Source organism: Dermacentor albipictus, chromosome 2, assembly GCF_038994185.2.
Source record: "Dermacentor albipictus isolate Rhodes 1998 colony chromosome 2, USDA_Dalb.pri_finalv2, whole genome shotgun sequence".
Classification (NCBI taxonomy): Eukaryota; Metazoa; Arthropoda; class Arachnida; order Ixodida; family Ixodidae; genus Dermacentor; species Dermacentor albipictus.
The window spans coordinates 209,819,624-209,846,496 of record NC_091822.1 but is presented as its reverse complement, the minus strand read 5'-3'; the positions used below and the strand labels follow the sequence as shown (position 1 = coordinate 209,846,496).

The 26,873-nt window shown below is 44.8% G+C and overlaps 1 protein-coding gene across 13 annotated transcripts in view; it reads right to left on the bottom strand.

Moving 5' to 3' along the window:
* Window positions 1–26,873, bottom strand: part of LOC135896760 (SRRM2 protein homolog rsr-2-like) — a 249,410-nt gene that overhangs the window by 109,265 nt on the left and 113,272 nt on the right. For all 13 annotated transcript variants that reach the window (XM_065425259.2, XM_065425263.2, XM_065425261.2 and 10 more), the window contains 5 exons: window positions 25,602–25,760; window positions 10,883–10,948; window positions 10,775–10,822; window positions 4,333–4,422; window positions 4,029–4,166 (listed from right to left, as the gene is read on the bottom strand). In XM_065425259.2, coding sequence (XP_065281331.1) covers window positions 4,029–4,166; window positions 4,333–4,422; window positions 10,775–10,822; window positions 10,883–10,948; window positions 25,602–25,760 — 501 coding nt within the window. The remainder of the gene's footprint in view (window positions 1–4,028; window positions 4,167–4,332; window positions 4,423–10,774; window positions 10,823–10,882; window positions 10,949–25,601; window positions 25,761–26,873) is intronic.

The following is a 26,873-nucleotide window of genomic DNA, read 5'->3' as shown; positions in this document are numbered from 1 at the left end:
CGCAGCTCCAGGCCCGATCTTCAGGAGGCCTACTTCAAGTAGTTCCTCCCCCACCCTCTATTCCATTGCCCCCTTCCCTTAAAAGAGGGATAAATAAAGTTTTTCATCATCATCATCATCATCCAAGTTTATACAACCAGAAATACATTACAGTTGAACCTTGCAATAACGAAATCAACGGGGAGCGAAAAAAAATTCGCTTTCGCGGGAATTTCATTGTTGCAAAATGGGAAAGCACAGATAGGCAATGTGTCGCAAAACAAAACTTTACTGTCGAAATACAGTAAGCCTACTTTGGCAAGCTTTGCTTGCGAGAATATAGAACCGCATCGCCGACAGTACAAATTGAGCTGCAAGCGTCAATCAGCAGTGGAAGCACTACCGTGGAGCAGTATTCTCGGTCAATTGCATTCAGAGATACAATCACTTTTGCTAGATTTTTCATAACTGGGCACTGCATGCAGAGCAACAGCACTCCACGTATGCAGCAGCATTTCTCTGGCGCAGACGCGTCCAGTGCACGAGCACGAAAATGATCGTATCTCGTATACCCGAATGCGACCGATCGAGCTTGTGACGCTGGATCCGCACATGATGCCTAGCACCAAAACTAGCATAGTTGAAGCAAGGGATTCCCAGATGACCGCTCAATCACGGCCCGATGCGTGGCACACATGCTGCACCCACCATCTCAAGTGTCATAAACAATTCCACGTCGGTGGGAGGTAAATTTCCTTGTTTTTGCTGCATTTTTCTTACTGAGGCATACATTACGTGCTGCACTATACTCGTGGACAACTTTTTTCGGCTATGAAGAGAAAGCTACGGGGGGGGCAGAGCTTTTGCAAATGACTATTCGTACGCAATGTAGCCCGGGTGTGCTCGGCACCGGTTTCGGTTTCGCCAACCTTGCACAACCTCTCTAATTAAGGCAGATAAAATAACTCAGCGTGAATCAATGTTCATTCACATAAGACATGTACCAAGTTCTGAACAGCCAGCATTGCAGCCTGTGTCGAAACTCCGAAGCGGCCGTACGGCGACGCGCCACCAACGCTGCCGTCAGTAGAGCTCGCGCAGCAGTCGGCTCGCTCGCTCGTTTGTACATGCCGATGGTTGCGATTTTAGGAGGGGCTCACTTGGTTTCCACGCAGACGCTGGAGAAACTTTTTTTGTGTGCATCAACGTCTTTTGTTGCTAAAGTTAGTCAAGAGCCTCTTCATGGTGGGACAGAAAGTGACAAACACTCACCAGAAAACATGGGCGTCATTTTGCATTTGATGAATGTGCAAAACGTGCGACGGTCTCGGGTGTGTGAAAACTCGAAAGCACGAACTAAAAGTACAATAAAATATCAATATTTGACTGGTGAATGTTATGTATTGTTTCAAATTAGGTGCTGTAAAAGAAAAGTATTGTTTCCTATTTCCCTCAGAAGAAAACGTAAGCAAAACTGCGGACTACTTCCAGCAGCGGTGAAAGAGGCGTGCTTAGTTTCCGTAGCCTACGCTTCATAGCCAAGAAAAGTTGTTCGCGAGTATAGGTGTGCAAAAACCGCCGTCAAATGTCGGTATACCAACACACGTGGCGCTTCAAACGGGCAGTCAACAACCAAGATTACAGCCATGACGCGTTTCTGGCACATGCGATCGCTTCCGGCACTTGGTTGTTTTTGTAAAAAAAATATAGTGGCGCCTACGCAAGTGTAATGTGGTAATATTTTAAACACTTATAGTGCAAAGCAATCGCATCCGAGCACAATTTGGAGCCTGCTAGCCTTGCGCGAGTAGGTAATATGTAGGTTACGTTTCGGAAAATTTTGTTGATGCGGGATTATAGTACAGCGACATTTCGTTGTCTAGAGGTACAGAAGGTTTGCTGGGGATACGAAAATATTTCGTTGCCGCAAGAAGTTCACTGTCACGCAATTTCATTTTTGCGGGTTTTGACTGTATAGACTGCACGTTAGTAAAGTACTGCATTATAGCACGTTGCAAGCTGTGCCCTTGCTCAGGCCTCAACCCCACCGACCATACAAAAGCTTATCTGCTCTCTTTATACAGATTCGTATTGGATTGCAAGCTGTCATAAATCATGCACAATATCAGCCATTGCTGACATGTTAAACTATGCTTCGATACCTTTTGCATCGATAAGGTGGTTTCGGAAGACTATACAAGTTCATTATTCAGAATTGGTCCCCTCTAACCCTTCCTGTCATTTCACAGCTGCGACACCCAAAGAACTCGCACTATTCCCACGGGACATTCGGGCTGCACAGAAGCATAGGCCCGCAGATGGCAGCACACACCTACCCGCAATTGCGCGATTTGCAAACAACAAAGAGGCATTGCGGAAGTGTAGTATGCATAATCAAGCTGTGTAACTCAAGTTCACCCAGAATTAACTTTGCCACGTTAACATTATGCTAACCATCAAGGTCCAATATAGTGCAACCTTCATGCTAAGATCCTTGGCATTAAACTCATAATGGCACTTGAATCTAATGCAGGGAACAAAACAACACTCAGCTGGCCACATGGCCATTTCCCACATGCAGACACTACACTGAACCGCGATTGAGCACACAAGACTCGTTAGATACAACAGTACTCACCGCAGCAAAGACTGAGTGTGAAATGCCTATCTGGAAGCGTGTTGGTATCAACTTAAAATATAAATGACATCCAGCAAAACCAGCATCAACAACACTTCAGTAGTGAAAACTCCTCCAAACAACTGATTCTTACAACACAAATATGTGGTAGCTTAGCAGGCACTACTAGGGTGCTTGACAGTAGCAAAAGACAAGGCATCAGGGCCCACAAACATTCCAGTGCCTTTTTGGAATTACACAGGCATATTCTTGGTGCTGTAGAAGCTGTATGGTAGTAAAGCAGCATGCAGGCACGTTCTCCCTTCCAAATTTGTGAGAAATGAAGGCAGGCCTTGATGCATGGTAAAAGCAATATGCAAGAGCTGGCCATAAGCCCCCACTGCTTTGCTCAGACAGCTGATGATTTGTTGTGCTTTGCAGCAATAAACTTTTCCTTCCCAGCTAATGACCACTGTGCCATACAATACCGACGACATGACCTTCATTTGACTACACTCAGAACTAAGCAGCAACCTCACTACATTTATGCAATGCTGTGACGCCACATTCTTCTTCAGCCAAATAAGGAGTTGACAGCTATGGCTAATAGTGTATTCCACTGGTCAAACTGGAGCAGCAGCTGAAATCCTGGAGTGAGTACTCGGATTTCACCAATCTGCCAGAGGAGAGCTACGAGATGGATCCTATCTAAAGTTCGTGCACATGTCACACAAACAGACTTCGTTTCTGTACATTTCCATGGCAGCCCACAGCACAAGCATACGCCCACAGTGGGCACATGCTTCCCATTCTATTTCCACCCTAATCTGCATCTAGGCAGCCGAAGCAAGCAAAAACGATCCGGCGCAGAGTGAGTTGATCTGAAACAACCAGTGCAAAGTGCAAATTTGGTCCACACTGACCTGTTAAACCCTGCTCCAGATGCGACCAGTGAAAAACATTATTCAAAGTAGAGCCTTTTTTCAAAGAAAGGAAAACCTTTGTATTGTAACAAAGAACAGTCTCAGACTACTTGTGAATGCCAAGCAGCGAATTCGTGGTGACGCGAGTGAAAGGCAATTCCTGGCTTTGGAAAACAGAAGAATATACTGTGCCTTCTGCAATAAAAGCACGATCTGGTTTCACAAACCAAGCTTCATTACTTCCAGATGTAGCCATTATCAAAATGGGCAGAGTAGAAAGACAAGTTACATGCGTAAATGCACATACACTCCAGTGCCAAATTGGTGCAGCAATAGGGCAACACACATTTATTTATAAGCAGTCTGCCAGCTCAACACATATCACTGTATATAAAATTTCCTAGTGTAATCTTGTCATTTGCATTTCAAGGATGGCGAACAGAAACCCAACAATGAATGCATGCCAGCAACTAGAGAATGCGAAAGAAAAAAAAAGTTCGCCACCTCACCTGCTTTCCTCAGACGATGACAACTCGCTCTCATCCTCAGAGGAGGACTCGGACGACACGTCGCTGCTCTGGTCAGCCGAGCTGCTTGACTCAGATGGTGATCGCCGCTGACGCTTGCGTCGGCTCTCCACCACAGGACTGCGCAAATCATGGCCATTGTGCAAGGCATACACTACTGGACAGTCTGTGCCCAAGTGGCAAGCACGGCTGGCAGCGCTCTGATAAAAGAGCCAGCAGCATCACTCCCAATATAAATGTGCAATGGCAGTACACTTCGAAGTTTAGCACCGTTCACCTCACAAACCTTTTGCGGGACTTGCGTTTGGACTTTGATGCTTGCTTCCTCTTAGGCTTGCTCTTTCGGTGGTGCTTCACCACCACAGGGGATTCTGACCTGCACCACCAGACACACAAGGCCGCAACAAGTGCATACTGAGCCACACTAGGAAGTCTCTGAACCAGCCAAGGGCGGCAGCCACACAAACAGCAAAACAAACTATTACGCAAAAAAGGTGAGGCGTGCAGACAGGACACAAGAGAAGTGGACAACACGAACGCCAGCATTCGTGTTGTCCGCTTCTCTTGTGTCCTGTCTGCCTGCCTCACCTTTTTTGCATAATGAATCCTTACCAACTAGCTCAGCTTTCTGTCGTTCTAAAAAACAAACTACGACTTTTGAGATATCACGACAGCTGAGGGGAACCCACATTCTCTCTGATAAATGCATTTCAAGACATGTTTCTGCCGTGTTCAATGTACCGTGTGTAGAGTGTGCACTAAAACTGGCCCCGACAAGCACTTCAGGCTTCACCAAACATACCTGTGCCTATCTACTGTCGTGCAGAATGCCCAATGGGTTTGTTATGTAGCTGAGGTATGTAGGACAGACAAACAGTTGCATAGAGGTCAATTGAGAACACTGTATTTACTCGAATCTAACGTGCACTTTTTTTCCGATAGAGTGGGTACAAAAATTGAGTACGACCCTAAATCTGCGTTACCATATCACCATTGGCATTTCAGCTAGGCCACTGAGTATGCTCTTCGAGCCTAGCTGTCATAGCTCCCTCCATGCACTGCAGTATGTGTGCTTAGGTTAGTCCACCGTCCGTCTTCCCGTTTTCTGTATTTGCTCTATCAGCATGGAAGTGCCGACTATGAAGACATGCTGAGCTCATCACGATGTTGCAATTAAAAAGAAAGTGATCACGTTTGCAGAGACTGGCAGAAATCGGGCCGCATCATGGGCCTTCGGAGTTCTCGAAACTTGTGTGCGGAACTGGCGTGAACAGGAGAGCTGCTCTACTCCGGCAGCTGCTGCACAAGGCGGGGCTGCGCGGCCCCTATATTAAAAGTGATCTGCAATGGATACTGAGGGTGTGTTCCAATTCTGGCCAGCATTGGAAACAGTCTACATAGACAGCTAAGGAGACAGCAGAGACAGCTGCAAGGCCATGTAAAGGAACGAGTTTCTAGCCGTGTGCAAGACGTACAGAAGACGCTTCTGCGATGCGACGCCACCATGCAGCAACAAGAAAAAGTAGAGAAAAAGCACAGATTATTTCTGTATTTTAAGTCTTTGCGCTTGCAAACCTATGAAATACATGAAGTAGCTTACATTAAGGCCATAGAATAGTGTGTCTATGTTTTGTTGTGTGCAAACAACCTTCCTGTCAGCTTTCCAAATGTCCTGCTCAGTCGCCATCTTGTTTGGACAGGAAAGTAGCCTGCATCATTTTTGACTTTGACTTTATCTTCACAAAGCTGTCTTACTTTGACATCTTTGCTGCTAAACTCAAGCTCATGGGTTCAAACCAGCTCGTGGAATTCGATGGGAGTGAAATCGAAAACACTTGTGAACTTCTGTTTATGTGCATGTTAAAGAACCCCAGGAGAACTAAGAATAGGATGCCTCATAATCACATTGCCAGATGTTAAACACCAGAATTTGTTTAATAAAAAAAAAAGGGGGGGGGGGAAGGTAGCTGCATCCTTCGGCTTTCTTCTAGGGGTGTCAACAAAGAAAATTATTCTTGAGTCTGATTTCCAAGAAAAACATGTTACGCTTATCTTATATTTCATACCTAAATGTAATGCCGTTACGAACTGTATGTCCACTCAACTAAGCAGCTTATATATTATAAACAGCTGCTTTCAGTTACGGTGCACTATCAGAAGGACAACAATGAAGCAGTTAAAGGAATGGCATGCCTCCCATACACATAAGAAATTATTGTAGATCTGCTGTGTTCGTTGAAAGTAAGCGTGGTACCACAGTGGGCACCCAGTTTTAATGGGTCGCAGACATGCCGAGACTGTCAAAAATGCTTTCCTTGCCTGAATCAAGTTAGCAGATTTACAGGCTGTGCCAAAATGGGGCATTTACCGTATTTACTTGCATAATGATCGCACTTGCATAATGATCACACCCCTAAATTTTGTCGTCAAAATTAGATTTTTTTCCTTTCCCACGTAATGACCACAACCTGAACTTGCCACAGAGCTATGTCATGTGCCAAGTCTAGCTAATGATGATCACGCTTACCATCTGTCGAATGCTGTCGTATGCTACGCGAACGACTCTTCAAACATGCCAAGTGGTCTGCACGCACCGAACATTCTGAAGCAGATGCCCCATTTCATTCCTTTCATCACTTTCTGCACTTCCATGAAAAAAAAAAAAAGCTACCACCAAACTTGCCTTGGCTTTATTATTTGTAGGTTTTATAACGGTTGTCGTCAACAACAACAAAAAAGGCACTTTTCGATTCTTCTCGTCTGCACTTGTGGGCACGCAACAAATCGCGAGCGGCAACGATAACAGCCCCATTTACACTGATACGTTAGAAGTGTACCCTATTCATACGCCGATGCTTGCAACACAGCTAAGATATTCGTCCACCCATAGCGGAAGCGTGCCGTATTAAGATAGTAGTGAAGAAAAATGCCGCAGTTTCTGCAGTGTGCCCGCCATGGGTTTCTATTTCACTGGCAGCTAAGTGCGCCTATCTCCGTTTCTGTCCCCTCAAAGTGGTCATGGCTACGTTATTGCTGCAAACTTGCCTATAGTAACGATATTATTCATTACTGATATGGAAGAAACTATTTCAATGTGCGTAATATACTCACAAGACAAAAAATCGCATTCGGCTTGCTCCGCCAGCCGCCATTTTTGCTTTGGTGTCCCGCACTGTTACAGCCGCAGCTGCCCATTTGTTGACCTGTCATCCCGCAGCAAATGCGGGATGAAAAAAAAAAATGTTTTCTTTCCGCGGAAAATTTAACCCACATAATGATTGCAACCCTGAATTTGAGTCACTTTTTCCGGCAGAAACGTGTGATCATTATGCGAGTAAATACGGTATATTGAAAGGCAGCTAGGAACCGTTTCATCAAAACCGATTCGCACCAGTGCATTGATTCTCTCAGGAACTGGTGCGCCTCTGCGCAACAGCCACGGCTCTCCAGCATGACAATCATTTGGAATAAGATTCCTCGCTTGCATCAGCCCCTCACCTTCGAGACTTCAAAAGTGCTGATATGCATTACGTTCCAACCGAAACTGCTATTCAATAATTTTTGATACAGTAGAACCTTGTTCATACGTCTTGTAAAAAAAAAAAAAAACGCAAGACAAACGAACTATCCAAGGAAACACACGATCCAAACTAACTAAAAAAACTGACGGACTCAACTATTGTTGGCATCTAGGTAATGCGAAGCGTCGCGCGGATCGTTGCGGCACGAGAGACGCGTCGAGCTGGTCGTGCTCCGGGGGCCAGAGACGCGTTCCATTGTTTTCCAAATGCGTGGTGTTTTAGGAGGGTAACGGGAAACCGAAACGAAGTCAAGCTGGTGGGCAATGCGAGATGGCTCCGAAGCAAAATGTGATGCCCGCATTGTGCCGCCTGCAGCAGGAAACAGGAGCACGTTTGGGTTATCGCATACTAAAGGCTTGCAGTACGCTACCAATGGCACTACGCACCATGCTCTGTGAAACAGATAGACAATGGTGCTTATCGCAATAGCATTGGCAGTGTTAGCTGTCAATGCCGCATGTGACGACCCCGGAGAAGATTTGCTTGTATCGAAATGAGGAACTGAGTGCGTGCCTCGCGCCTTTTTTTGTTCACATGGAATCTAGTGGCTGGAAAATGTATCCTGCGATGGCAGTTTGACAACGCACCAAACGTTGGTGCTGAGAAATCGTGTTTCCTGGGAATGTACGAACCGGTCAAAAATTAGTAACTCTTTTGGGTCACTTTTTTGTGTTCTCGATTGCGAACGTTGGCGCTGGGAAAATGTACATAACGGGAACGTATCTACGAGGTTCTACTGAACTTAATTTTAATGTTGAATACTATCTGAATAGCAAATACCCTTCAATTAGACAATATGCTTCTATTTCATTTCACCTGCTGGCTCGATGAAGGAGAACGCCAGACAAGCCGCGAGATTACATTGGTAAAAGCTTCCCGGTCTCCCCGATTAGTCTGAGTATACATAAGCAATATCTTTTCCCTAAGACTGTTGTTCATATTAACGTGAAACAAAACAAACAATTAACAATTATTAACAATTAACAAATTAACATGAAACAATGAGGTGTGCAGTACTGTAGAGGACTTTTCATTCTTTAGGTAACGCAAATGGGCATGCGTTACGATCGAGGGCGCGTCAGAATCGGGTAAATATGGTAAATGTTTGGTTGACCAGTGCGACGTCATCCAACTTTTCACTAATCTGTCATGATTGCAAGGGTGCTCCAAAATTTGCAGACAGTATACTTCTGTGCAGACATAAAATGAAAACGTTGTGGTTGAGGTTTGGCATAACATTAATAGCGGCAGCATGCATGAGGAAGCCCTCTTGCACAAAGAATTGCCGTGCCTCAACAGTTATGTTCTGCAAGTTCCCATACGTGTCTATGCTTGACGGGTTGAATGCGCTGCTTTCCCTTGAGCATGCACGTATACATTTTGTGTCTTCATTCTTTTACACCACTGTGCAACCATTCAGTTGATAGCCAAAATTCTTGCTGTCCCAGACGTTTGCCTTGTGTCCCCGTTTGCGCACCTGCCTTATACACCTGCCAACTAGCTAAACTTTCATTTGTTCTAAGTACATGAAGACATCGACTAACGACATGGACTGGACCACGCTGCTTGGCCACACAGACCAGGGCATGCCTGCCTGACATCGTTGGAACATCCTTGACTGGGTAACCTTGTTTGCCACAGGCTAAGAGTCACACATACACATCATACAGTAAAAGCTAAATAATTCAGCCTTTGTTAATCCAGAAAACCAGACAATTCTGACCAGCGACCTGGCCTTGGCATGCATTATTCTTCAACCTCATAAAATCTCGCAGTTCTGCCTGAAAAACAAAGCATCGATTGTGATGGCAAATTATTAGAAGGCTATACAAACCAAGGATAGTAGTGTTATAGGTCATATAAACATGTAAACATTCGCTTGCTAATTAAATCAACAAGCATGGTGTCACACACGCACAGGCAAACATGAACACGCCACTTGAACTCATGTCACTGCTTTATGGCCTTTCAGATGATGATGATGATTTGGGATTTTTATGGCGCAGCAGCCGTGCAGACTATAATGCACCAAACACATATGGCCTTTCAGACTTGTACATGCCGGCGCGCGCACATCTTGGAGGCCATGGCCGCTTTATGAATGGTAGAAACGCTGTAAAAGGGGTCTGCTTGAGTTTCCGCTTAACAGAATTATGTTTTCTCGTATATTCAAATGAATATGTCATGTCTGTAGGTTGTGTTTAGTCATACTTTATGATTTTTCTGAACTATTTTACTTTGAGAAATTCAATTAGTTCAGTCAATTTCTTGCGCTAGATGGAGGGCCTGCGTGGATGGGTATGCGTGGTTCGAAATAATTTTTGCCGAAATGCGGTCGACGTGGAACGCAGGATTTTCTGCAACACGGGGCCCTTAACACTCTCGCATTAGAACAGTGAATGGGGAATTGATGGTATCTTTGGCCACACCATAGACTTCCAGGATGGTGAGAACGACAGCGGTGCTGCTGTTTAGGTTTGTGTTCAGTTTTACTACTGAGGCAGCACTGACAAAAGGAGGCTTTCATTGTTATGCTTCATTTGGTGCAGGCGTGGCACAATTTCCCACTGAAGTTTGGAGAAAGACAGTGCGAACGCCGCAATTTGGTGTAGCTGTTTAAGAGCTGGATTTAACAGGAAGAGGTAGGCTAGTTGGTGGTCAATATTGGAAAGCATCATGTAACCGCACAAACGACAATGAACGAGGAAAGAAACACACAGGACACAGGATGTTGAAGTTCCGTGCCTGTCCTGTATGTTTCTTTCCTCGTCCGTTGTCATTTGTGCGGTTACATGATGCATTCCACTATCACTGGATACAGTACTGTTCCACCTAACCATTTCATAGTGTGAATCTACTTGTTTTGTTCGCTAATGGAACAACTTAATAAAACTGCTACCTAGATGAAAGCGAGCACATTGATTACTTCACAATAAAACCTGCTGCATCACCAATAAAAAAAATATGTTGCTTGTGAAGGAGGCATTTTATAAGAAAATTAAAGCACACCTATGAACCCACTCTAAGCAAAACTATTTCAAATAAACAACTTTCAATCGGTGCCTTCTCCAGTAAGCCTTGCCATTTTGAGCATTTTCCTCAGGCCATATGCAGTGATGTATGGCCCCGTTAGGACAACACACTTGCCTTGCGCGCTTCCTTGAACTCTTCTTTTTCTTAGGCAAGGGGCTCCTCCTGCACAGCCAGAATAGAGTCAGCCTCTCACAAATCACAAGAGGTGAGGCGGACACTTGCCTCTTGCTGGCTGCCTTCTTCTTCCTGCTCTTCTGCTCGGGAGAGCTGTCCGAATCAGGAACAAGGCTGTGAAAACAAGAAAGACTTTCACTATATGTTCAGTCTGTGTGTGTTTAGTCAGTGAACCCATCTTCACTACACCAGCAAAAAAAGAAAGCGGCAACTTACGGTATTTTAATAAAGACTCTTCGCTACGGCCGTTAGTTAACTACAGTTGAACCGACTTGTAACGATACCAGTGTGAACAATATATCAGTCATAACGTGCTGCACCTTCAACTTTTGTATGCTTTCTATGGTGAGATAACCCGCTTACTTTATTTATTTTTTATTTATACAAGCACCTGCAGCACCACAAGGGCATTATTGCAGGGGGGGACAAATTGAAGAAAAATGAACATGTGATTACAATGCCACTATGCCACATTATCGGTTACAACGATGAAGCCTGGCCACTGGGTGCCTATGCTGAAAGGTAATGAAATGTGAAATCCTTGAAAAAAAATTTTTTAGATTTTAAGCAGCTGTATGATCACCCGCCTCCTCTACGGCCACCGTGCAGTCATTTCCCAGCCTTCTCCACATCGCTAGCTTCTCTGCCGTCGCTCCCCTCCAAACATGAATGAGCTGCGCCAACTGTGCTGCTCCCACATTGCTCGCTGGCCCCTCAATCTGCGCAGTTATGCCAACGAAATAGGTCGCTTGTTCTCATCTTTGTTGGTTGCGTCGAAGTTGTTCCTGGCACATGGTCCCTCAGCCTCGTTTGACTTGCCACCAAAACGGAAGATGGCTGATGAACCAGCCAATCATCGGCAATGCACGACGAGACGTTGCCAGTGAAAAGAAAGCGCACTCCTATAGACTTGGAAGTGCAGTATCGCGAGGACTACACAGACGGTGAAAAAATGTGTGACTCAAACACAAAGAGCCACTGTTTTTGCTGCAGCAAACCGAGCTGCCATCTGCGCCAGCACTGATTGCCGTCCAAGTGAACTAGTACGAACTATCACGACCGACAGTGTCGGCAATCATCCGCTTGGCGAAGTTTGACGAAGAAAGCTCCTCGGTAGACAACAGGCGCAAACGCGTTCGACAAGGTGCCTATAGGGAAGTGGAAGAGGCCCTCTACTAGTGCTTTCTTGGTGCCTGAACTTTGGTCTGCACTCGACAAGGATGCTTCAGGATTTGAACAGTTTCTACATGTGGACAACCCATTAGAAACATCACAACTAAGCGATGAGGCGATCGTCGTGAACGTGCTTGTATCCGATAGCGATGGAGACGATGGCAGCAATGGCGCGGTAGGGCAGGCTGCCTCAATGTCATCCTTACAGGAGGCCCTGCAGATGATTCAGTCCCTTTGGAGCTTTGTTTTCGCAAAGAACCTTCCCCTGCACTACGTGAAGCACCTGTATGCTTTGGAGAAGGATAACCTTCGCACCAAAAAAGCAAGGCTGATGGACATGGGGTTTTGTTGTGCAAGCCAGTGAGAAGTATGTGGTAAGATGCTTGTGGCGATCTTGCCCCAGCGTTTGTTTCAGATTTTTCAAGCTGACAAACTATCGCGAAAACCTTCTCGCATTTTTAAAAAGCCCCCTTTGGGGCCTAACCAAATGATGCCTCGGCGGGGCTCACATGTTGCTTGCCGCCCTTGGCCCCTCTTTGCACTTGTTAAATATAGCAGTGCCATTCTTTAATGCCGACAGCCACGGCTTGTTGGATGTGATCAGAGTGCGCAAGAAGGAGAGTTAAACAGTTTAACAAGTGAACATAATCAGCAGCCGGGTGGATGAAGGTGGTGGGGAGGGGCCCTGGCCTCCCCGCCATTATAGTCTTCTCACAACAGCTCTGCCAACCCCCTATTTTGACTTTTCTTAACTTTGTTATAACAATGGAATTTTTGCGGCACTTGAGTATTGTTATAAGTGGGTTCGACTATATATGCAGGTTCAATGTAATGATGTTCTATTGCATATACGAACTGCCTCAAATTTCTCGTGCTCACAGACATTGTTTACGAAAACTGACTGTATCAAAAATTTATTTTCTAGATTATAGTAAAGTGGTATGTCCACAGACATTGCAAAGAAAACACAAAAAGAAATTCACCGGCGATTAAGATACTCCCTAATGCGAAGAATTTGCGAAAGATGTATCAGAGTAGGCAATCATCGAAAATCTGATCAGCGAGTCAAGCATGTCGACTTCATAGATGACTTGTCGAAGGTTCCAGTGTAATCCTTGGTGCCCAGGTGGCTTCCACAAAGTACTACACAATTTGCGTCTTGCATGCTATCAGATTAAACAAAGCTTTGATGAGAACAGCCAAGGAATAGAACTATTGATAACATTTGAGAAACTTCCAATACATGCAGGCGCACCTTGCATTGAGGGATAACGTTTAAAATTTGTTGGTGGTGGAAAACAGTGGTGGAATGCAGAGAGGTGGTGAAAGGCAGTGATCGAAGAAAGATAAAAAAGTAATTGGTGAACAGACAATGGTGCACTATTCTGGCCATCTCGTAGCGGTCATTACCGTAGAGCTTCTTGAGTGGCACTACGCTTCTCATGCTTTTACCATATCCTCGTCCCCCATTTCATACTCTTTCCTGCACCGTCCTCCTTGTGCTTTCACTCTCGCCACTTTTTTCATTGCCTGCTGCACATCGCGTTCGCTCTTTCATCCACTGCACTCGTTCACTCAGTTACACTGACGCTCGACTCAGGAACGAGCGCCCAAGAGCTACGCTCTCAAACATTCATTGTTTTGTTGGCAATGGCACTATAAAAGGTGTTCCATATGACATTTGCAACCTAAGCAATGACCAGGCTGTTGCAAAGTCAGGCAATAACTGAGCTGATTCCTTCAAATCACTTTTGAAGCAACTGGGGCCACGGTGCACAGGCAGGTAATCAATTGGCACTTTTCGTGTGTGCCAACTGCAAGCCCGGAAATGTAAATGAACGAGACACAGCACTTAAAAAAAAAGGGACGTTTTAGGATGCAATATACCAGCTTTCCCATTGGAAATCACATCCCTATTTAAAATCTTTAATTAGATTTCTCTAATTAGCGAGCAACATGGCAAAAGAGTACTGATGACCAAACACTGTAGGTCTTCCAGCGACACTGACGTACGAATATGTTTCTGTCCCACCCTGCCACTGACGCACTACATGCGCATTCTCCGCTCCCTCCATTCGGACGTGCACAGTAGCACAATGTTGACGAGCACCTAAAGTACCTGAATAAAACTTAAAGGTAGCGACATTCCCCCTTGCCTGGCCTCTCCTTCTCCTTGCCTTCTCGCAGCTCGCACTTTCTTTCATAGCTCGCCCTCGCAGTTTGGCTGTTCGCTCGGAAGCCGCCTATAGAGTGACACAAGGCGAGAGGTTAAAAATTGTTGTTGGGTGTTGGCGCATGAATTTTTACTGCAGTTAAGGCTTGATTATTGTGTGCTGTGCTTGCAGCGATGATGGAACGTTATGCAACTGGCAGAAGCAGATATTTTTTGTGCTTTTTCAGCGTGTAACTGCGCGCTTGTTTTGTGGCTTCGGGTTGGCTGCCTGTTTCCGGTTAGAAGAAGCAGAAGGTTAGAACAAGCTTCCCCGAAGACATCGTTCTCTGGAATGGGGGACGGAGGACCTCCGCGCCCTCCTGACAAGGCGAGTCTCGCGGCGGTAGCCCTGTTCGTGGGAAACCATGACATCACCGACTATAGGCTTCCCGATTCATCTGACAGACAGCGGCAGAGATGGAATCGGACAGTGATTACACGCTAGTCCAATCACATCACTTGAAGTGCAAGCTTCGCCGGACGTCAGCAGGCAGTGATTCTACTCATAAAAGCAGATATGACGAATGGGTCTTCTCCGTGGGCTACTGTACACCCAAATTACAGCAGGAACGAATTTGAATTCGTTGAACAGACAATCGCTGACCAAATACTTCGATCGAATAGCCTCAGGACATGTGAGAGAGATCCACATTAAGCCTCGGAAGAACATTCCGACGGTGGACGTGAGTTCTCAGGCAGCATTGGAGGCTTTGAAAGCCACAAGTGGTTGGCAACATCCCAATTCGCTCATTCCTAGCGTACGGCAACGATACCTGCACTGGTGTTGCATCAAATCTGGATATTGACATCAAGGATGAAGACCTGCGATTTCTTCTATCGTCGACAGTGCAAATCCTCGACATCCATCGATTCGGCCGCTCCCGGTGCATCAAGTTGATCTTCGAATCGGACTCTTTGCCAGCATCGATCAAAATAGGTTATGCGAGGCACTCGGTGCGTCCATATGTGCTACGACCGTTACAGTGTCACAAGTGTTTCAAAGTGTGGCACGTGAGTGCTGTGTGTAAGAATCCTATGTCGTGCCGAAGATGTGGTGGTGCTCATCAAGTATGTGAGACTGACGCCATGAAATGTGCAAATTGCTCCAGAGCCCATAAATTGACATCCAAGGACTGCCCCAAAATGGCAGAATTCTGGGAAAGATGGTAAGAGACTCCACGCACAAGGAGGCTGGCGATTCTGTCTGCAAGAAAAGGTGCCGGTTGCGGCAAAGGCATCGTTGCTCCCAGAGCAAGTCCCAGGGGAAAGAGGCACTTCCTTTGAGTACCTGGATGCAAAACGGTCCAGAGAGAGAGCAAGGCCGGCACCCACAAGATGCGCCTCCCCCAGTAACTCCGCGCCTATAAAGGAATGAAGTGTCATCCAACCTGCGTCCAATATCTTCGGCTGCAGAGTGGCCTTCGCAACCACAAAGGGCTTCATGTGGAGATAATCCTTTGGCGCTCCCCAAGAGCCGGGAGGGTAAGGAAAGGCTTGGAAATGAAAAGGTGATATACATGCTTAAACAGCTAGTAAAGACTATGCGTATATTGCTCTCCGGATTGGCAACGCCAACTGCACTGTTGTGAAGGCGTTAAATGCTATGGAGCCGCTATTAGCGGCTCTAAAATAAAGGTGGCAATCATGGCTCTCATGATAAAACACCGGATATTGGAACAGAAGATGCATCATTCTCTTATAATGCAATGGAATGCTCGAGGTCTTGCAGCCACATGTCCGATTTTAGGCAACAGGTTTTCAAACATCGCGTCCCAGTGATCATGATATGCGAGCCAAATCTCATGTCGGAATTTGGCTTTCCGGATACGATAAGCTCTGGTCACGTGAAGATGGACACAAGAGCAAAGTGTTAATGTATATACGCAGTGACATGTTTGTTCAGCACACATGACCACTCCACATGACAGCAATGAATATGTGTGTGTGCCACTAAAACAAACTACATGTGTTTTCAATCATCGGCGCCTACATACCTCCTAGACAAAGACTTGACCTCACCTACCTATCCACTATGTTGCAAGGTTCCCCAGGCCCTCATGCTGTTATTGGAGACTTCAATGCTCACCATCTTTACTGGGGAAGTGCCACAATGAACTGTTGGGGTAGGAACTTGATGGACTTCATAGACACTGAAGGTCTAACTGTCATCAACGATGGGTCTCCAACTTACATCTGCGGCACTAGGTACGGAAGTTGCCTACACCTCACTATTGTATCTCAGAGCCTCCTGCCCTCAGTCAGCTGGTGCTTGGACATAGAAACGCATGGGAGCGATCATATAGTACCAACATAGGTGCACATGAAGTGGTTTGTGCAATCAACTGCATCAGCTGTACGCTGCACTGATTGGTTCACATTCTCTACACATGCTGAAGAGTATTGCGGAGACATCACTTCACCATCTGATATAGAAGTCATTATTGTACCGTCAGTGCAGAAGACAACTAAGTTTATCAGTGCACCTACATCCAGAACAGTGATTGACATTGAATACGAACGGCTCCGCGTGATCCATCGTAGAGCGGAAAGGAAGGTTAGGCGAACTCAATCATCATTAGACCTTGTTTTATGTTGATGTGCTCAACGAAAAATATGGCGTCACCGTCAAAAAATGGGAAAACAACGGTGGAGGACTTTCTGTTTGTCTCTGGATCATTGAAAGCCACTTTCTAGGATCTGGCAGCTAGTATAAAGCCTTCGTGCCCCTCCTCAGCAAAAACATCCTTTCTGTGCTCTAGCACTTCACCAATCTCTCACAGAAGTGCAGGTTGCCGAAGACTTCTGTAAGAGAGTCACCCGTACCGATACTTCAACATGTCCAACACTAGATCGACCCATGCCACCTCCTAAAGATGCTCATCTTGACCTTCCTTTCACGATGCAGGAATTGGAATTTGCACTTGCTGCTTCGAGACGATCTTCTGCACCTGGACCTGACGGTATTTCATATACTGCTCTGTGCCACCTTGGTGTGGAAGGTCGGAAAGTCCTGCTGTCGTACTATAACGCCACGGGGTCATCTAGTACAGTCCTGAAGCAGTGAAAAACCAGCCATTTGGTGGCCCTCCTAAAGCCAGGAAAATCGCCTTATGAAAAGTCATCTTATCAGCCAGTAGCTTTAGCTAGCTGTGTCGGTAAGGTGATGGAATGGATAGTGCTCACTAGATTAGAATGGTTCATGGAAAAGAATGAGCTTTATCCTGAAATGACTGGATTTAGACGTGGACGGTCTACAATAGATGGGGTAATTGATCTTGTGTCCACGATCGAACATGAAAAAAGGTGACACCGACTTGTAGGAGCAGTTTTCTTAGACATAAAAGGAGCCTATGACAATGTACTGCACGAAGCCATTCTTGATGCCCTTAGTAATTTGGGCATCGGCGGCCGTCTCTACATGTCTCAGTACACGCCTCAGTACCCGGAGTGCCAAGGACTGCAACTGGCCCCAGATAAGTGCGCTGCAATAGCGTTCACACGGAAGCTTATGTGTTGGTATTGAATTATGATCAATGGCAATGTCATCCCATATGTGACCCACCACAGATACCTCGGAGTTGTCATTGACCGCGGTGTTTCATGGTCGAAGCATGTGGCAATGTTAAAGAAAAAAATTAACTGAGCTTGCTCAAGTTTTTCGCTTTCTGGCCAGTATGAAGTGGGGTCCATCTGAGCATTCACTACTCCGGCTGTACCAGGCTCTCTACGTCAGCTACATTCGGTATAGCCGGCCACTTTTATCAAATATAAGCCGGTCACGTTTGTGTACGCTGGAAAGTGCCCAGGCACAGATGCTGAAAACATGTTTCGGTGTTCCACGTTGCGCCTCAACCTACAGAACAATTGAGGAGGCTCGCGTCACCCCTTTACCTGTCTATCTACGATGCGAACCTCTTCGAGTATTCCTGCAACTGCTGTGCTGTCATGGAGGCCACCGCTTTTCGACACTTCCCAACATAGAGCCGGACTGCACTTTTTCAAGAGCCATTAAATGCCAAGAATCTGCCATACCATCATACTTTGCCCCTACTGACCTTCCACGTATGCACCCCCATGGGTGATGTCCAAAATATGGGTACATTTATCTATTCCTGGAATTTCCAAAATTTCCTTTTTTCAAGAGCGGACACGCCAACTGCCTCCTTTCCAGTGTCATCCGAAAATTGACAGAAAAGCACTGGGACAATCTGGATAATCACCACAGGCGACTCCAGAGATTTGACCCTACCATGAAATTTAGGCTACCACCGAAAATTCAACGCAGCGGTGCCAGTCTTCTGCACACACTAAGGCAGGGGGCAGCATTTATGCGCGGATATCTGCACCTCATGCGACGCACTGAGTCTCCAGACTGTGAGTTGTGCAATGTGAATGAGACTATAGGTCATGAGCTTTGAGACTGCCCTAAGTACGTAGAAAAGCGTCAAAAGATGAGCAATGACCTTACGAGTCTCCACAGCCAACCGTTGTCAGAGGACGTTACATCCAGGCATTACTGAATCTTTTCTTAAAGTACGGGCTTGGACTGTAGGCTTTGAGCATGCCAAAACGCTTGCCATATGTTTTACATCCTCCTCCTCTCACCATCGTCACCTATCATGCGCCTCTTCCCTCTTTCTTTCCCTCCTCCCCTTCCCCCGACGCCGAGTAGCTGGCTAGAGGAATGTACCTCAGGCCAACCTCTCTGCATTTCGTATAATTAAACTTCTCTCTCTCTCTCTTGGCAGACAAATTCCTTTTAGTGTAAAGTACTAGCACAAAAATCAGAATTCGTCACGCCAATAATGTATACATAATGTACACGATGTTTATATATATGCCAGAGCTTTGTTTGAGTGTTATATCGTCCACTGCCATGTATTGTACTCGTAGGCAAGAACACTGTTGCGGCAAACAGAGATCAACCCGCTTCGCGAGTTATTTCTATTGCATTGATTAGGTTTTTTATTTGGCTTTCTAAAGACACTTGCCCGGCGTGAAATGGCTGCTATGAAGGCTTCGCAGGTACACGCCAAAGGCGATGCAATTGCGTGTGTGCAGCACTATGTAGCTGCCGATTCAACAACTCGGATGCGTTTGCGCTGCTCGAAGTGCATACATGTATACTTGCGTGTACCCAACCAATTGCCATGTGTCCAGCTTGTGCACCTTCATAATTTAATCATCTTAGTACCATGATGACCGAGCGCAAGGCGTGTGACATATTCGCCTGAATAATGTGAGCGTCATCTAGAAACATGCGCGTTCAACGAGGAGCATCTCAGCTCACAGGAGCTTTTCTAGAAATTCTTTCAATGTACTTAAAGTCGATGCTGATTGGGTGGAGAGATGGCATGTTTCTGCAGAAATCAGGCATTTGTATTGGCTCAAAAGTTGCCCCTATTCTTAGCTACATTTACCTGAGTAAGGTTGACAGCTGCTTAGAGAAAGCCTTGGGTGATTGCGTTATCAAGATATTTCGTTACGTTGATGATTACCTGATTTTCTGCAATAGGGAAGAATTCGATTCCGCTGCTACCTCAGTAAGTGAGCAATTTAAACTTTATGGAGGAGGATTAAAGTTTACCAAGGAATTTCCTCAGCGACGCGCATTTCCGTTTCTAGACATTTCCTTCTTCTTCGAACAAAATCACGTTTGTTGGCAGTACTCCCCAAGATCTTCGAAGCCGTTGTTAAATTTTCAGTCCAAGCATTCCAAAGTAGTAAAAAACGGAATTGCCATGTCGTGCAGTGGCCACTGTGGCTGAATGCCTAAAGAAGTTGGTTTCGAGGGGGACGGACCTGATTACAGAAAGTAGCAATAGCAAAAAAAGAGTAGTGGCTATTCCGTACATTAATTCAGTATCGCACAGGCTTAAAAAAGTTGCAAGTAGATATGACGTTAATGTGGCTCTCACTGCTTCGAATAAGTTAGGTAAGATATGCGCTGCTGTGCAGAGAAAAAAAGGAGCTGGTAAAAGGCAAAAAAGAACAGATATTTGTCCTGTGAAGCACAATAAGAACAGCTTTACTAACTGTCGTATGGGTATGGTTTATAATGTTCCCTTTAGCTGTGGCCAGTTCTACGTAGGGCAAACAGGGCGGCGTATCAATCGGAGGCTAATGGAACATAAAAGGTCGTTAGCCAGTGGATCGCCTTCTAATCTTTCCCTACATTGCCAAGATTGTAACTGCACGCCAGAGTTAGATGAATGCGTGATATTGTACAGGCACAAGAATGAAGATACGCGTCTTATGGTAGAGGCATGCATATCTATAATGGTCGAAGTGCGTGCAAGAGTCAGCCTTTGATTACTTTACGTAAGGAAGAGATTAAGTGCCTTAACAGCTATCTCTCACGTAGACCGGCACATGTACCCGACTAACACGTGGCAATACCATTCCAGAGCTTGCGCAAATGAGTTTTGTGTCTTCTTTCTTCTTTTCACCTTGGTGCTCCCTTCAGTTGATAGTTGACGTTCGTGTTGTCCGCTTCTCTTGTGTCCTGTCTGCACCCCTCACCTTTTTGCATAATGAATCCTTACCAACTATCTCAGCTTTCTGTCGTTCTAAACAGGCAGAAAGAAGCGGATTCGGAGGAAGAATTGGAAGACCAGTGGGAGGCTCTGGTGGTGACGCAAGACCCTGACAACCAGCTACGGCTTGTGAACAGGGTTCGGGCGGCGGCAGTGAGGCATGGCTATCTGGACAGAGGCAGCCACCCACCTTTGGGCTCAAGAAGCCTGGTCTAACAATAAAGTTTATTTCTCTCTCTTCTAACTGCAAAGGAATCACCTTTATTGTTCCTTGTGTCGTGGCTTCATTGTGCTTATAAAGTTATTCTGCTTTCTATAAACCTCTCAGTTGGTAGTTCAGCATCTGTCCCACTGTTTCATTTCTTCAGGTCCTCATTTATTTTAACTCTCACTCAGTTGGAGAACTTGCCTATTTGCTCTCGTGACCACTACAATCTTGGGAAGCTGTATGACGATTTTTAAAGTGCTTATAGGCTTCTCTGAACGGCCTCAGAAAAGCTGTTTTAGCACAGGCTTGGCACAAATTTTTTGCCCAACTGTAGTAGGATGTAGAAGAGCGATGAAGTGGTACAATTAGCTGTTCCCCCATGTCACTTAGTGTCCTCTTCACAACCAGTGTTTGTTTCGTCCCTGTTACAGTCTTCCAGTAAATAGCACAAGGAAAATGAGTAGTAGCATGTAGAAGCTCTAACCAGTTGGTGCAGTTTTGCACAATTGAGGCAGGAATTGCATCACTGCACACAGTGCAGATGGTTTCAGTGTGCCTTTCCTCCGGATGAAGATTCTGTCAATGCTTGGGAGGCAGAACTTAAAAAAGATAAGTGTTTCTTGCACTTTCCAACCTTTCCTTCTGGTGCAATTTGTCAGCAGTACCAGCTCAAGAGATGCCAGAAGCTGACAGCATTTCTCTCAGTCACCTGAAGCAGTGCTGGTCTTCATGTGCACTGCAGGGAGCTTCTGGCAAGAGCTTCCACACTGCAGCAACCCTGGTGTTTTCAAGTTTGTTAACATTTCCTTTTTTTTTCTTTGAAACTTATTTTATGTGCCATAGGGTAATTCACAGTCTAACACAGCCACTGTGCTAACCACTCATCTGCGAGGAACCATGTCCTGTACTTGTATTGAGGTTGCACAGACCTCCGAGTGTGCCTAGTAGACGACATATGTGGGATGACAACTTGGCAGATGGCTCAATTTATGGCAAGGTATTGCAGAAAGTCTCGCATGATGTACAGTTAAACCTTGATATAACGAAATTTGAAACTATAATAATATACTCAACATACATAACGAAGTATTAACTTTTTATAACTTCATGTTCATAAGGCACCATATTTGACCTCAATTTAATGAACCATGTTTATTCACGATTTCATACAGTACACTTCAGTTAATTTGACTTGGTTTAATTTGATCCTGACTGAAGGTCCTGGCTGGCGCCCATTTATTTCTATGGAACCAAATTTTATTTATTTCGATCCGGACATTAGCCTATGCTGGATAACTTGAACTTGGCTGCTCATCATGCACATGCCCAACTCCAATGGTGGTTGCAGTTAGTGACTGCATTAGCGGCAGTGTTTATCTTGGCAGCACATATGTGTCGAAAACATACAATCTCATGTTAAAAATGCCTATTTCTGGCCTGCCCCAGAAAGATTTTATACCTCACAGCGCATTGTGTTGTCGTCTCCCTTACGTCCTTATTTGCTGGCGCTAAATATGCTTTCAATTTACCAACACGCCCAACAAATGGCAATGGCATTACAGCATTTGCCCAATTCTAATGCGCACTCTTTCTAAACAAATGTAAAAAAATTGCAGTGCAATCCGATACAAAACCAAACCAGTATTCATGGCGTTCAATCATCAGAGTCAGCCTAGCCAGCATCATCGCCATCCCAAGGCAACAGAAAGAGTTTTCTTTTATAGCACGACAAGGACGATGGGCCACTTTCAGTGGAATTATGAAAGCACATTAAAATTATAAGTTATTCCCTGTGTTAAACTAGCAGCAACAAGTCGCGCCACGTGTTCTTGTGTTCCTGAGAATTGCATGTGTTGAAGGATGAACTATAGTCGGCGACAACCCAAGAATTACAGGTTTTATTTACACTGTCCAACTGAAACAAAATTTATGTAGATGGGCCGGCCAATTAGATTTGCTTACTTATCCGGTGTCAATTGGTGTCGCACGTTTGAAAGAACTTTTTCCGTACAGATCAGTTTGTTTCAGATTTCATGATGAAACCTGGAAGTGTAAGCATATTTTATAGGGGATCCTGATGTCACTGCTGAATCAAACGTAATACTTTAGCTTGAACAACTAGTTTCTATTTTTCTAATTAGCCTAGCATTTACATTAGCTGACCTAAGTCAGTAAACTGTAAGGGGACTCCAGCTGGTACAGCTCTCTTTCAGAGCAGGTGCACAGTGTTATTGTGGTTGGGGCTTCTTTATAATTCCTAGGTTGTCACGAACTCTAGCGAAATGGTTAGCCTTAGGCACTGGCCACAATTCCTACATGGGCTGCTGTGGAGTTGTTTGACAAATGCAGACCATCAAACGCATTATGGACTGTATGAAGGACATGTTATTAAAGTGTCGTTCAAGAGTGATGACGATGAACATTAGGCAAATAAATTTTTATTGTTTGAAGGTAAAGCTTCCTGGTTTCGTCTTTTCCTTATTGACAGAATCCTCCGAAGGCACAGTATAATTTTCTTGCTATCATATCAGGGGCACGTTCGATTTCTACTTTAAGAGCTCTGCCACTCCTACGTTAGTTTCCTACGTTAGTTTACCTTGAACCCATATAAAGTGGGTACGCAATTGTTTCAGGGGCATTTTAGAATCTGGGTAAACACTGCTGATGAAGAAGCGTTGTACGTTGGTGTTCTTTGCTGCCTCTAGTTTAACTCGACTCGTCGGATAGTTGAACCAATTTCGATGTCACGTCAGGGTCTAATTAATGGAAGTTGACTGTATAATGAAAGTTCACTGCTACCCCAGAGGAAGACAGAGGCAAGAAATTGAAACTACTGCGGGTACCAGCAGTCAAACGGTAGAATTACACATGGTTGTTTGTGAATGCACCTTTCAAATCGCACGCCATGCAACAGAAAGCCGCCACCAAAGCAGAGGCCTTTTCCTGCATCAAGCTGATGGTGGCCTCAGCGATGCTAGATGGTACTACGTAAATGCAATACCCTTGTGCTTGTGGACAAGGCTAGTATCTTGCAAGCGCTATCGATTGGTAAAAAAGATGTTGCTGCTTGTTTTGCGATATCCACAGAGCTCACTCTCCGTGATCTCAAGGTCGAAGAAAGCTTCCATCCTTCCTGCTGTTAACAAAGCAAAATGTAGGCAAGAGACGAGACAAGAAGACACCACAAGCGCATATCTCGTCTCTTGTCTACATTTTGCGCTGTTAACAGCAGGATGAAAAACCAACAAGCCCAAGCTGCTATTCTTCCATCCTTGACTCACTGAAGAAAAAGACAAATTCCATGGGAAAACAATTGTAACAGACTCTTTTACCGCAAATAAAAGTGTTTCCAGTGAGTGCACTGCCCCTGCAACAAGCTTTAGATTTAAGTAGCTGACCAACTTTTCAGAACTTCTCGCACTTACCTGGCACTGCTACCTGCTAGTACATGATACCATGTGGGTGGTTCTGTGATAAAGCCTGTCTGTTCAACAGTGGCAATAACTGAAATTTCTGATGCCATACAGGACGTTGGTCGATGTTTCCGACGTGACGTGTGCATGGTGTTGCAAAACAGAAAATGTGCCAGCCATGAATGAAGTGTCAGGCTGTCGCCCTGCTCCTGTGTGATTTTCAAGCAAAGCTTTTTTGAGGCATCCTACAAGTCTTGATGCTGCGTTCGTCGAACTGTGTGGACAGCAGCGGTTCAGATTGGCCAGAGTGTCATACCACTCTGGGCAACACCAGAAGTTATGTTGGCAAGCCGCAGTGATGGAATTAATGCAAAAGCGTTGCTTACACCTTTCACCACAGTGCGTAGGTCCTACATTTTTCTTTAGCCTTTTTGTGTGCTGCATAGCCACTGTAAAGAAGACTTGGTTGGCATGGCATCAAGGAATAAAAGTGGTCGACGGCTCTTAAGTCAACAAAACTGCTACGCTTATTCAAATTTGTTTTTCTCGAACTGCCCAATGATTTGACAGATTCTGCAGCAGCTTCTATGTAAAAAAAGGAATTGGTTGGCAACTGTGTTTTGCATCACACTATCACAATAGTGAAATTTCAATCCAGCGAAGTAAAATGCCTGTTTTACAGACTTCGTTATAATGATGTTTAATTGTCAATAACTGCAAACAATTTTTATAAAGGGACATTTAAACAAATCAAAAAGGCTGTTTTGCATATCATTTGCTGAGTCCTTATTTTTGACACTTTGTTGCATTCTAGCAAAGCTACAAGCCTCCACATTTCTAACATCAGTGCTAACGAAACAAGGAAAAGCCTTTCTTTTCTTTTTTGCAAGTTCTCTTTGCAATGTTGGTGAATGGCATTATGAAGAAAAATTGAATATGTATAAATATCAATTTTTAAGCAGTAATATTGTTTAATTATTAATAAAAATAATTAAAATTGGTACACTTCACACTTTAAATCTCTTTGTACTGCAGGAATGTAGTGTGCATAAAAAAGGCGCCTAATGGCAAAACAGCGCAGACAACGGGACGTGCGAACAATAGACAGGCACTCGTCCCATCCTCTGCAATGTTTCGCCATAATGTACACAAACCAACCAGCCCAGCTAAGGACCCTCATTGCAAAGGTATCCATGTCGCCTAAAAGAAACACTTTGCACCAAACCTATGGAGCTGCTTTTGTGCCTCGGCGGCTGCCTCGCGGCTCTTGCGGTCTGGGTCGAAGGAGCTGCCTTCCACAAAGAAGCTGCTGATGCCCAGAGCCTCCTTGAGTTTGGCATTCTTCTCCTGGTTCGCCTCCGCCATCTGGTGCGTCTCCTTCACACTGAAACAAAGACAATGCCTGCTCTGTTTTCTTGTTTATATTCTGGTAGCGCCACCTTGAAAGCTTTCGTAAGGTAATGCATTAAGTAATGCTCACAATAACATGCCATATTTAAAAAGAAAGCTACAGAAATGTGCATTGTAAATACATAGCATCGAATTTAGAACATAATAAACAACTTTTGTGCCAGGGCCACACACACAAGAAAGGAGACAACACGGGCACCCATGTTATCTCTTTCTTGTGTGTGACCTTGGCACAAAAGTCATTTATCAGGTCGGATAAACAACTAGCCCAGCAGTTCACTCTCATAATGAATTTAGAACAGCTCAACGAGGGACAGGATACACATAGGGCTGTGTGCGTCTGATGTTCTTAAAAAATATAAACTTCAAGGACAATGTAATAGCAGCTTAATATGTAACAGTGCAGTTTACTGTAAAGTACAGGAAGTGTTTGATGTTATACTGATAGCACTATAGAAAGAAAAAGCTATCCTGAAATATAGAAAAATTTTTAAGCTTCAATTGCCTACAGCCCATGAAAGTGCAATGTTCCAGGCTCATTAGGAATGAGGTCTACAAAACATTTTCATAGAGTGAAAACTGCCTTTTTCTGTTATGCTCAACAAATATTGGGAAAAGCTTCGCACTCTGTTTGGTTAGCAGTCCAGGCCTCCACCACATTCTGCAGAGACATGGCATGCAGGATCTATAATATTGGCAACATCTCCACAAGTTGGCTAATAAGGCTGATGCTGCAATGCAGTTTGAGAGCTGTTCTCAAAGGAAAATGCATCCATATGTTGAAAAATGTTAGGCTTATTTTCAATAGATATGTACTGCAATCATTACTAAAAAAAAATGTCCTTTAAATCTGTGACCGTAATATCTGCCTCAACATCAGCTACTAAATCACGGCAGATAGCACACCAGTCAACCTATGCCCATCAAGACCCGTGAACATCTTGCGGATACGACACCAGCAGCGAGAAGGGTGATAGCATGCCTCCTTTAAAAGAGTAACAACACAAAAATCGTGTCCCCCACCCCCTTTTTTTTTTAGTTAGCTGTTGACCCCATAGTTACAGTACAATGCCTCAATCCCTTCAGA